The sequence below is a fragment of the Cygnus olor genome, chromosome 2 (assembly GCF_009769625.2).
Source record: "Cygnus olor isolate bCygOlo1 chromosome 2, bCygOlo1.pri.v2, whole genome shotgun sequence".
In the NCBI taxonomy this organism is placed as follows: Eukaryota; Metazoa; Chordata; class Aves; order Anseriformes; family Anatidae; genus Cygnus; species Cygnus olor.
In genome coordinates this window covers 71808271-71821509 of record NC_049170.1, presented here as the reverse complement: position 1 = coordinate 71821509, position 13239 = coordinate 71808271, and the positions used below count along the sequence as shown (strand labels likewise).

The following is a 13239-nucleotide window of genomic DNA, read 5'->3' as shown; positions in this document are numbered from 1 at the left end:
GAAGCACACCTGGAGCCTAGTCACTAGTGGTGATCTGGATGATGGGACAGAAGGCACCCTCAGAAAGTTTGCAATGATACTAAACCAGGAGGTGCAATCGATACACCAAAGGGTTGCTGCCATTCAGATAGACCTCAACAAGATGAAAAATGGGCCAAACAGAGCCTCAAAGTTAGTTCAACAAAAGGAAATGCAGAGTCCTGCATCCTGGGAGGTATAATCATCTGGAAAGTGGCTTGGCAGAGAAGGATCTGGTAGACACCAAGTTGAACATAAGTCAGCAATGTGTCCTCATGGCAAAAATGCCAACAGTACCCCAGACTGCACTAGGAAGAGAGTTGCCAGCAGGTGGAGGGAGGTGATCCTTACCCTCTGCTCAGCACTGCTGAGGCCACACCTGGAGTGCTGGGCGCCCCAGTACAAGAGATACAAGAAACTCCTCAAGTTAGTCCAGCAAGGAGCCACAGACAAAGTGAAGGATTTGGAGCATCTGACAAGGAAGGAGAATCTGAGACATGGGACAGTTTAGCCTGGAGAAGAGAAGGTAGGTCTTGTCAGGTAGGGGTCTTGTCAATGTGTAAAAATACATGGGAGGGGAAGATGGTGGAATAAAGACGACTGAACTGGATTCTTCTCAGGTGATAGCCAGCGAACAGACAAGACGGAATGGGCACAAACTGAAATACAAGCATTTCCATTTAAACATAAGAAAACATCCTGCCCTCCTCCCATCCCACCCCCCTTCCCAGTCAGAGTGACCGAGCACTGGCACAAGCTGCCCAGGGACACTGTAATGTCTCCACCTCTCCAACTTCAGATATGCTCAATATCTGCCTGGACGTGGTCCTGGGCAGCCCGCTCTAACTGACGCTGCTTTGAGCAGGAGGTTGGATCAGACTTCTCCAGAGATGTCATTTCCAATCTGAGAGTCCGTACGCTTCAGGCTTTAAAGTGTACATCAAGATATGGCCAGGAGTTGATTGGAAAATGTCCTAATGTAATTTTACTGCCTGTACTGATCCCCGCTGGCACTCTAACGATCCAGAGCAAGAAAACAATTCCTCAGCAAGAGGCTCTGCAGCAGGAGCACCTATGTACTCAAACCCTGCTAAAAAACAGATGAAGGCCCTCAAGCTTGTTGGCTACAAAAGAGCACAATCAAACATGAACTCAAGAAGGAAGGTCAACTACTAGATCTTCTTGACATACAAGAGCATATTGTTAGTTTCAACTTAATGCTAGCACTGCTAACTGGAATCAAGATCTCTTTGCTCTGAGGCTTTTATTTATACCTCCTTTAGTAAATCCTGAGGTTCCAAAAATTCTAAAAGCATGAGTCGTAGTAGTATAATATCAACAATTTTCACCACATATTTCAGCAATAGCTTATTGTTTCCATCATCTTAGTCTAAGGAAAAAAAAAAGTTATGTTGATGCCACAAGCAATTTCCTTATAAACTGTCAGAGAAAAGGCAAATGGAAAATGGAGAGCAGAAATATGTTTTTACTAGGTACTACAGAAAAGATCGTCTGTTCAGTACTTCTGTTGGCGACCAGCTGTTGTCTTTAGCCTTGCACTCCAGCAGTGAGTTAGATCAAGTACTACCATCATGGCACAGTGAGAAAGCAGTGACATATTTCATGATAAGCACTCGTGAGCACTTTAAGTAACCCTTAAATGCATGCACTTCCTGTTCATCAACTCTCACAATAGCTTTACAGCCTCACAAGGATAGGATTTAACTGAAATACTAGTTCAAGTAATTCTTTACACAATTTAAGAACAAAACTCTTAAGCCCCTCCATCCCATCCAGTCACACACACAGTATGCAATCTGGTAACAAACATGAGAGCCTTAAACAGACAGTCTGCTTCAGAGTACAGGCAGCCACACAAGCCATGGAAGTGCGAGCTTCCCATACAGACTACAAGTGTAAGTAAGACTACACGTGTAACGTGACAACTAGACCTGATCCAAGATCTTCTTTCACCGCCATACATGACTGTTTGACTCTTCATCGAAAGGGGTTCTTCTTAGTTAGCTATCAGTGATGCTATACCAACTTTTTCAGCTTTTCCTGACATTTTTTGTTTCTTAAAACAAGACACCTGAGCTCATGACTGCCCCTTTCATAGTCTATCGCCTCCAAATTTCATTCGCTTGCTTGGAGGAACAAAGAAGGAAATTGAGGAAGAAAAATTTTAGAATACATTCACTGGAAAAGATTACTAGAACCCCGACCTCCAAGTTAGCATGCTGTTTCAGAAAACTTCCATATAGTACTCCTTCAGCTAGTGTACACATTTGTACACAAATCCCTGAGAAAGAAAAGCATCATGTGATTTAAGATGTTGATATGACAAATTTATGCATTGTAGACAGGAATTTCCTGATTCAGAACACAAGCATGAACGAGAGCTTCCTGTTTCTCTCTTTACTCCAAGAAGGTTCTTCTGAAGGATTTACTGCCACAGCATGCCAGTAATGCTTTGCAGCACTGAGCTCCAGGTTAAGTACTATGCTAACATGAACACTACTGGAACAAGGATATGATGGCAACATAAGTCTAACCACGTGACTCCTGGGCTCAAAAGAGTCACTACCTCACCCCTTTCTGAAGGCAAGTTGCTATAACCATTACATTTTTTCACACATCAGTTCTCAGAACAGGTGTGTTAGAGCAAGCTCACGGCACTGAGCAAAGATCCTCTAAGATCAGTGCAACAACTGATATTCCTCTGATTAAAAGGAGGAGAGAAAATATCTGGGGTTGCATTTTCAGCCAGCAGTCCAGCTGAGCACAGGAAGGAAAAATTTCCAATGCCATGCTGACCCCTGCAATTTTATCCAGTTCACACACAGACCCGTGTGTTAAACATCAATTTGCATGGACATACAGTCTTAGAATAGATTTCAACTTGCTGGCTTAGGGGAAATGCACATGGAAAAATACCCAGCAAGTTTTTCTCCCCATTTACTTGTTTAAGGCAGAAGTCAAAAAACTATGTAGGGTGGCGAGACCTATTCCACTAAGAAATGACTGTTGTTGAGCTTGGCTACTGGTACCAAGCTGAAGCTTTCAATATCCAGTCAAACACAACTAACTGAAGTCTTCCTTCAGGGCACTACTTGAAACTGCACACGTTCCAAGCTCTCCTACAATTCAGCCTATGTGGCAGAGCCACAACAGCAGCACTTCTTCACACCTCCTTATAGGAGATACTTGAGAGCATTTCTCCAGTCAGCAAAGCCAGGTTCTGCTTGCTTCTGCTTTAGAGTTTCTTGGAAGTAAAACCCATCCTTTGGTCAATACATAGACTTTGCTAACTTCTTCAGAAGAATGGCCATGGTCTCTGCTAATTTCTCCTTCGTATGAGCAGACATCTACAAACACCACAATGGCAAGCATATAAGGGCTGCAGTCTAGGATAACAGGAACTTCTTTAGTGATCTACAGCATGTAACTTCAAGATCACAGCACCTCCTCCATGCTTCAGCTCCTCCAAGGAGATCTTGTAAAATTATCCTTAACGTGCTATCTTTGCTGAAAGACACACGGGTAGACTTGTAACTGAAGTGCAGGACATATTCAGACAGAACTAAAAACTTTTCCCTGAGGTTACCTACAGCAGTACTACCAGCACTCACCCTAAATAGCACATCTATCCAGTCACACTTTGAACAGCTGTACTCCTAGAAAGTGTTGCACATTTCATTTTCGTATGAAGGAGGAGCAGATTCTACTGAAAACCCACCACCCACTTTTAAAGCTCTGAAGGGTTTTTACTCCTTAAGGTTGCCCTAATGCAACAAAGCACATCCTGTATTAAAGTACCAGCATAGCTTGCTACAAAACAAAGAGCAGAAATAAACCACTCGTTCATTTCAGCCTTCAAGTGTGACCCCCTGCCTTCTGCCAATCATTTCCCTAACACAAACAAGACCCACAAAGAACCAAACCAACTCCTAGTTAGGAATTGTTAGCAGAAGCAAGAAATCCACAAGTAGCTGAAGTATTGAAAATGCCAAAAACCTAAGTTCTCTGAGGAGATTTTTTGAGTAGAAACTTAAGACTTAAAAGCACATAGCCAATTCTGAATGTATGTCAGTGTTTTTCCACAAGTAATATGACAGCATCAGCTTCAGCTTGGATTTATGAAGTTCAGTCTGGCAGAAGGACAAGCTTGCAGAGACTACAAAAGAGGTACCAAAGCACCCTCCTTTCCCTCCTCACCTGTGGGGAGAGGGTAAAAAAGGACTAGGACGTGCAAATCCTGGGCTCCTGCTACCTTTGTGGATCAGCTCCAAAGTTTGTTCAAGCCTTCCACTGGCACCCAATCAATATTTTTTATTTTTGCAAACATACAAGAAGAAATAGCATCCAGTTACTTTTGCACTGGGCTGGAACAACCATCCTAGAGTACAGTTGGCTATCTTTTATTTGTTATTTTTAACAGATATAAGACCCAGCCTTCCTCCTAGAAGGATTTTAAGAAATGAGCAACAGTTTATGAAATAACACACGTAAGCCGCTGTTACTTTCTAGAAAGCTACAGGTTAACATTAGCAACTTTAAAGCCTGGATCCACCACAAATATTTTACCTTTTGTGCATTCATCTATAAACATACATGCACACACAGAATTCCAGTTTAAGAAAATACTGTATTACAAGAAACTGGAAGTAGGGCAGCAGCTCAGTTAACTGCAGCAGGCACCCCACCACCATGGGATCCAGAGAAGCAGCAATAATGTGAGCACGCAGCTTACAGCAGATTTTCTTTTTGGAGACAAACTGAGTAAACACAAACACAATCCTTTTGCATCACTCAGTTGAAAGTTGCATAAAAATCATATAATAAGCAGCTTTCACAAAGGTTACTTTAGGTTGGCAGCAGTTGGCCACTGGCAAAGCAGAAGTTCTGGAAATTCACTATTTAAAAAAAAGAATCAGTGCTGCTTGCAGGACTGACATTTTGAATTTGGCTATCTTTCCTGTCAAAATCTTGCTGTTAAGAGACAAAACTCTTCACTCCCTGAATCCCAGAAGAGCAAAACAGCCACGGGTAAAACGCGAGAACCAGCCCTGACCGAGCACAGTAAGACAAGCAAGCACAACACAAGAAGCGCCACTGAGCGGCACCGTAATATTTACAGCAGTCCTACGGAGGGTGTTAGGGTTCAACGGCAGCAATCAGACACTGGGGAGGTGTAAGAGATAGGAGAAGCCAAGCCGGGACAAAAACACTTATCTAAGAACAGCAAGATCAGCATCTCAACAGATCTCCTGAGAAAGGATCGAACAGCAAGCAGGACAGTGCTAAGAGCTATGTGCTAGACTTCACATCCGATGTTTGTATGTAACTGCAACTCAGACATCGAAACAAAGCAGGAATAAATTGCACAGCCTAGGAACCACTTAGCACCTAACTTGATAAGGCTCTTCACTTCAGCCTATGAAGTTCATGGGGTGGAAAAAAAATTAAATACCAGGCTCAAAAACTGCCCTGGTTGCTGAAGATGCAGTGCACATAGAAGACACCTCGGAGGGGAGGTCACAATTTCATAGTTAATTAATTCAGTACAAACTGATTTACTGTCTTTTCCATTCCCTTACCCTCATTAAAACATCCCGTGATGCTCTTCAGGTTCTAACCACCAACATAAGCCATCAATAAAATCTGATGAACTATTATGAATTTACTCTTTCAATAAAATATCTTACCCATCACTAACAGAGCTTCTCTAGCACAAACCCACCACGTTATACTGCTGTTCAGACATGATGTGCATTGCTTGTCAGGTTAATCTACAAACACTTCATGAGGAAACAAATCCTAACAGACCTATAGGTCCTGAATAATAGGATTTGGGGAGTAAAAGATTTCTATGTGCAACATCTCAAGTGTCAGAACCCTCACCAGCCCCAAATTAACAGAAATCTGGTTTGTGATCAAATGGCAGCATTCACAAGGAGATAGTGTCCAACAGCAGCTTCAACAAAGAGGACACAGACATGAAATATGAGGACTGTGCAGCAGATTTTAACCATTCTCCTCCTCCTGAAAGGAAGGATTTAAGAGAGCAACCCACTCTAAAGCAAACACAGGCTGACCTCTTTTGCCACAGTGCTACAGGCTGGGAAGCAATGCAATTCCTAGAAAGCTCCAGCTGCCACAGGGCAGCTCGCATGGCATCAACAGTTAAAGCCAACCTCACAAAGCATGCTGTCCATGTTTTGGGGCACCTACATCCTGTGACAGAGCCAGGCTTCTGCACTGGCACTTCACATCTCCAGGACGCTTGGATGCAGGTGGGAATTCACCCTCCAGGCAGCTTGAGAACAGAGAATGCCCCCCCCAAAAAGCTTGTAGGAGGAACATTTCCAAAAGCAGAACTGGGTTAAAGTTACTCCCAAAGAGTTCCCATTTAAGTCTTCCCAAATTATTTATTTCTTCTTGGATATGAGCAGGTAACCAGTTTGTCAGCAAGGCTTCTGACTGAGGATGGACATCGATCTCCTTGCCTACACTGCCATTTCTTCTCTTTCTCCCCTTGCCATCCTCTGCTCTTCACAGCACCAGCCTTCCTTCTTGCATCAAGTCTTCCACAACACATTTCAGCAGGTCAACCAGACCTGCTGCAGGCTGTCAACAGCCCTCTCTAGACCAGCCCCTGGAAGGAGAAGGGGCAGGAGGTGGCCAACTGCAGCCACAACCGACCATCTGCAGCAGTCTGGAAGGTAGACTCATTAGTAAGACGTTCCTATACACGGTCTGAACACTGTTACTGACCGCGTGTTATAACACCACTTACCTGCATTAAATTTGGCTGGTCCCAAAGTCTCACAGTCTAATGAAGTCATTTGGGAAGAGGACAAGCACTGAAAAGTTATCATTATTCTGCAAGTCTGACATTCCACCCATACACCACAGCTTCCTTTGGACGTAAGGACACACAGAGCCTGCTCTTCTGGCTCATCTCAGAAACCCAACTGCCTCACAAAACAGAAACCTGCAGTTTTTAATTCCTCCCCCTCCACTTTTTGGGTGCAAAAATGTCTCGGGTTGTAAGGTCAGCGCTTGGTGCCCTTTTCCCAAAGAAAGGAGGTCGATTTCACCCACTCCCCACTCAGCACTGGGCCCTGCAGCCAGGCTTTGGTCCAGACCCCTGCCGAGCACACGTAAAGCTATTTACGTGCACAGAACAGTTACAGAAAGTGAGCAGCATGGTACAGACAGCAGCTGCCTAGGTGTCTAATCGATTCGGCAGCAGTTAAAGGGTAGCACAATTCAGCCTCCTCATCTGTGGCGACGAATCATGTCTTATTTATTCAGCTGCGACTCTCCTCGCAAATATATTTTAAACAGAAATCCTTGAATATAAAAACCGGATTTCAATAGCTTCTACAACAACAGGCTGCTCCTTCCACTATCAGATGTAAGCTCGGCAGATCTCCGCTTACTTAAAAATCAGATGGGGAATTACACCAGTGACAGAAAGGTGAAGGATTTATTCCTAGGGCAAGAAAGCAAAGGACAACAACAACAAGCACTCTCACAAAGGTGCGAGCCATGCTCAACTGCAACTGTTCCGTGCTCAAATGGATTTCTTGCTCCAGTAACCTGTTGGCTTCAGTCACGCCACTGAAACCTGACTGCTGGACACATTCACAAGGAGTGGCTTTAAGCATTAACACTTCAGCCAGGATCTACCGCACACTACGATAAGCCTAAACTCTCAAGCTCTGTATTTTTCTAGGGAAACAAGCTCTCATAAGCCATCTCCCTTAAGGAAACGTTTGAAAAGACCAAGTGATGACCAGCAAAATAAACTCTATTTAATAATTTACTCTAAAAGCCAGGTAAATTCCTGTAGACAAGATTTGGTATTCTACAATTTGTTTTTTTTTTCCCTTTGAAAATAAGAGTTGTGTTCATACCCCACTTGCAGTTCATGAATTTTCAGAAAAGCGATCCTACTGACCTTCAAGATTGGCTGTGATCCAGTTTTCTCCTGTCTCAGAATTAAATTTGTAGAAAACAGATATACTCATCAGACATGCCAGGAACTATTTACTCAGACTCTGACGACAAATTATTTTAGACTATTCAAACATCCAGCTCTCTTGTCTACTTAGCATGCCAATTTGTAGGTTCTAATAAAATTCTATTCAATAAAGCCTTGGATGAGCAAAAAAAAAATGAAATAAAAGGAAATATAGTGTAGCTTATGTGATTAGTCACAAACACTTTGGATACCTGCCTGAGATTTTACATGTATACAACATGTATGTGATTTTGAAAAACTGTCTAGTTCTGACAAGCATAACAAAATGTAGTAATCCATGCAAAATATAATTTCCTATTAATAAATGTTATCTAGTGCTTTCTTGTGTGGGAGTTATCCCTGCCATAATGCATCTCCTCATCTTCAATTTTAGAAGGAATTTGAGCAGACGGATTCCCGATTTTCCACATTCTTACAAGTGGGAAGACTAGAAGATAACATCCATTTAAAAAATAACTTTCAGTTGTCCTCTTGAAATCTCAGTTCAGGTATCAGCAAGCACTAAGCAAGATGACAGCATTTAGCTTTAGCTAAGCAAAGGTACCTTCTTCCATCCCTAAAGACATCCCTGGTTTCAGTCCCTAAAACAGCACACTGCAATACATTAGTCTACAAAGCAGACAGCTGAAAGTAACATACTTTTAACTACAAGTGCCACTTTATCAACTTAAACACAGGTATTCAGGTTTGCTTTTAGGGCACAGAAGAACTGGATGTAAGGACAGTCCTACCCTTCCACTGAGGATCGCAATCACATCCTGTTAAAAGCAATTTTTATGGCAATTGGGTAGTTCAGTTGCTAAAGGTACCAAAAGCCCCAGCTAGGAATACAGAGTACCTTATTAAAAAAAAAAAGCTTCCTTTTATCAGATTTAGATTTGCTCTCCTCCCCATCACCCCGAAAGACAGCAGTGATCAAGAGTAAGAAAGCGGTGATCAAGAGTGTCTGTAAGTTTCACTGTGATTGATGCTGTACAGAAGCTGATGGGTGGAGCAAGAGACCTGAATTGAAAAACCAAAGCATGGGCCACAGTTTTGTTTGTGGTGGTTTGTGGGTTTTGTGTTTTTTTGTTTGTTTGTTTGTTTTCAGTTGGTTGGTTTTAAACCAATATACTGCCTACTATTTTTCAACTCAGGTAATGGCCTGTGCTGCATAAACAACTTTGTCACATGTGCCAGGAGCTGCCTGCCTTCCCAGTAGCTGACCTCCACTCTACTCTGAATGCAGGGAAGAGGTGAATTACTTAGGAACATCCCAGTCGCACCGATCTGCCTCCTCCCTGCAGTTACTACTGGGCTGTCTGAGAACATTAAAGCTCTCCTCCACTTCACTCAGGGCTGCAGAAGATAACCCTAACCCATCACTTCAATCCCCAATGTTTTGAAGCAAGCATTCCTATGGATCCACGAGAAAGCTCAGGGACACAGCCGTGCCTTCCTGTCATTGTGCCAAAACCCCTCAGCAATGACTTCTGCACAGAACCAAGAACTGTAAGACACTGACTCAACTCCAGGGACAACCTAGGATTTCCCGTTTCAGGAGGAGCCCAAAGAGGCTTTGATCGCAGCTTCCAGGCTGACCCCATTTACGCAGAGGTTATTCTCACGACGGCATCAAGTGAGCCAAACCCTGCAACAGGGAGAATGTCTTGAGCTTGAAGCTCCTGAATCCTTCAGCTCTTCCGAAAGCAGAGCTCATTTGGCACCAAATGAAAGGAACCACAGAATCTGTTGGAGAAGCGGTGGTTTTCCTTTCCTTTTCCACAACCTCCCCACATACTTTGGATGTGAGAGAGGTGTATTCTTTGGCAGTTGCCTTCCGGACCCCCGGAGAATCCAGCAGGTCGCAGGGCCGCCTCCCTCACTCCACCCTCGCAAAAAGGGGGGACATGTGGTGACCCCACACAACCGTAGGAGCACAGCAAGGGCAGGACAGGCAGTGACCCCCGAGCCCGGCGAGGGCAGGACGCGTGCCCCACACGGTCCCATGGATGCTGTCGGGTGAGGCGTGCAAAGGACGGCTGGGGGTTGAAGGAAGCTTTGGGCGCGGGGGGACAGAGGAGACACCTCCCGTGCTCGCTGTGGGTCTGCCGCCTTCGCTGGCCCCTTTTTCTCCGCCATCGGCCGAGACCCATCCCCCTGCAACTCCAGCCAGACCGAGGGGCTCCTTCCCCCCGGCAGGACGGGTTAGGCCCCGCGTACCGAGCACCAAACCCGGCGGAATCGCGGGAGGACCAGGCTCGGCTAGCAGCTGGAGCGCATTAACTCCCCCTCCCCTGCTGCCCGGGGCTCCTTTTCCCCTTTTCTCTCCCCTCTGCTCAGACAGGAAGCAGCCACACAGCAGCCCAGCGCTCCGCGGGCGGGTCGCAAGCCCTCACAAAAGGCGGCTTTTCGGCAACAAACACCCCCCTGACACCCCCCATCCCCGCGCCCCCCAGCCCCTTCTCCGCGGCTCACCCTCGCTGCCGTACTGCTTGCCGTTGCTGGCGCCCATCCCGCCGGCTTCATGCCCGCCGCCACCCCCGCCGCCGCCGGCCCTGCTGCCGCCGCTGCCCGCCGCGCACCATGGCCACCGCGGGCAAGGGCAGGGGCGCGGCGCCGCCCGGCGCCCCCCAGCTCCCGGCCGGCTCCAGTTGTAATCCACGGGGCCCCGCCGCCGTGCGCGGGGGCTCCTCCGGCCTCGGTCGGCTCCGCTCCTCCTCCTCCTCGCAGCCCGGCTGCCTCCCCCGGGAAGCCGCCGCCAGCCACTTGTTGCTGCCGGGGAGGGACGGAGGGAGGACGGGCAGCGCCGCCGCCGACTTTTGTTAGCGGCAGGCGCCTCCTCCCGGCGCCCAGCGCCGCCGGGACGGAGGGAGGAGGGAAGGAGGAGGGAAGGAAGCGAGGCCCGGCCCCGGCCGGGAAAGACGCGGAGGATGGGCCGGGGGGAGGCTGGGCCTCCGAGTCAGCGCCCTCAGCACTGCCCCGCTGGGCCCCGGGTGTTCCCCCCGGTCCCCTCCCGCTGGTCGTGCACCTTCAAACTCGTTAATTGCCAAATGGAGACTCCTCTTCAGCTCTCTTCGCGCTCCCGTGCCCCAAGGGACAGGCTGCTGGGGGGGCCCAGCTGCTGCTACCAACTGCACCTAACAGAGCGTGGCCCGTCATAAAGGGTGCTCAGCACCACTAGTGACACCACAAGGGAGCCCACGTAGCAGTCACACACAGGAGACAGAAGAGCGAGGGGAGCCCACAGCCCCAGGAGAGGGACGCCTGTAACCTGCGGGGCCTGGGGAGCAGCGTGCCCCCAGCCTTATATATGAAAGAGCCCATCTTCCTAAATGTCACAGAATCATTTAGGTTGGAAATGACCTCTAAGATCATCAGGTCCAACCATTAACCTAGCACTGCCTAGGCTACCACTAAACCACGTCCCTAAGCAACACATCTAAACATCTTTTGAATACTTCCAGGGATGGTGACTCCACCACTTCCCTGAGCAGCCTGTTCCAGTGTCCCACAACCCTTTCAGCAAAGAAATGTTTCCTAATATCCAACCTAAACCTCCCCTGGCACAACCTGAGGCCATTTCCTTTTGTCCTATCACTCGTTGCTTGGGAACAGAGACTGACCCCACCCCAATACGGCCTCCTTTGAGGTTGTTGTAGAGAGCAAAAAGGTCTCCTCTCAGCCTCTTTTTCACTAGGCTAAACAACCCCAGCTCCTTCAGCCACTCCTCATAAGACTTCTTCTCTAGACCCTTTACCAGCTTTGTTGCTCTTCTTTGGATACGCTCTAGGACCTCCATGTCCTTCTTGTAGTGAGGGGCTCAAAAATACATCCCAACACACACTAGACAAAAGATAATATATAAATAATTTTGAGCAAATACTCTTTGTCAGCATTTGCAAATGGAATATGAAACTGCAGAGCCTAAACCATAAACACTGACAGCACTACGAATAAAGTTTCTAAAACCTGAAGTTTTGTGGGTATTTAACTTCAAAATAAACATATATATATATATGCATTTTCAATAAGAGGTGAGCTAATTACCTGAAGCTGAAATGAGTGCTGTTAGCACTAATGACCGAGAAGTCATCAGGCAACTTTAATTATACTCTAATCCCATCAAATACAGGTCATTAAGGCTTCTCCTTGCAAAGAAGTTTTGGTCCTGATTCAAGATGCCTACACACACCCCTCAGTTCTCACAAATCAGTGAATGACTAGGAAAATCATGCCTTCTGGGGCCAGACTCATTAGATTACCATCTGAGCTTCCTTTGAAAGACAATGTGAATTAGCCTGAAAATATAGTTTTCTTGACTCAAAGGTTAATTTCTAACCACTAATATTAAACCAGCTTTGTCCTGTGCCAAGGCGGGCAGGCTTTGACACAAGTGTCTGCTTTGAACATGCATTTTGAGCGTTACCTGTTGAGGCCATGGGGAAAAAGCAACCTGCCTTCAGATCTGTAAAGCAGTAAAAGGTAACGGTGCACGGTTAACGTTTGCTCTACATACAGGCCCACAGCCTGCCAGCAAAGTATTCCTTCTCCTGCAGTATGGCTTGTAGGGTTCAAAAAAGCCCTCCCGAACACTTGCTAAAAACTCACCCAAGCAGAGTTAAAGAAGAAAAGCTTTCTGCAGGGCAGCAGCCTACCTCCAAGTCAGAAATGGGCAGCTGCTGCTGCCGTGCCCACCATGTCATCCTCTCCCAAGCAGGCACGGCTGGGCAATGCTAGTCCCCAGCTGTGCTGAAACCAGCATGTGTCCCAGCTCCATGTGCAGCCCAGCTGTGCTTAATCTTATCCTGAAATGCAGTGGTGGGAATAGCCACTGCAAACTGCTCCCTAGGCAACCACTCATCTCCTCACGTCTTGTCATGTGCTGTGCATCCTGTGGTAGTCAACCACCTGAAAGCTTTCCTGCAGGGTTCATAGAGCCAGGAAGGCCAACAGTCCTTCTTCTGACTCCCAGAAAGTTGTACAATGGTTGCAGCAGTCTTTCTTGTATATGAGAGAAATTTCTTAGACTGATAGGGTACATAAACTTACATAGACCCAAGTTCATAGCTATACTTAAATATTTGTTATGCTATTCAGAAAGAACAGAGCTGCTGTGAGGAGAAACACAACTTTTTCCCTCCAAACTCAAAATACGATGCAACATAGTTGAAATGAATCCCTTTGTC

General features: G+C 46.4%; 1 protein-coding gene across 4 annotated transcripts in view; it reads right to left on the bottom strand.

Moving 5' to 3' along the window:
- Positions 1 to 12729, bottom strand: part of FBXL7 (F-box and leucine rich repeat protein 7) — a 188034-nt gene extending 175305 nt beyond the window's left edge. The window contains exons 1-2 of one of the 4 annotated variants that reach the window (XM_040546477.1): positions 12709 to 12729; positions 12480 to 12518 (exon numbers count right to left, since the gene is read on the bottom strand). In XM_040546477.1, coding sequence (XP_040402411.1) covers positions 12480 to 12492 — 13 coding nt within the window. In that variant the 5' untranslated portion in view covers positions 12493 to 12518; positions 12709 to 12729. Of the gene's footprint in view, positions 1 to 10528; positions 10907 to 11100; positions 11232 to 12479; positions 12519 to 12708 lie in introns of those variants that run through there. The other 3 variants (XM_040546475.1, XM_040546478.1, XM_040546476.1) reach the window with 3 other exon arrangements.
- Positions 12730 to 13239: the final 510 nt, after the last annotated feature.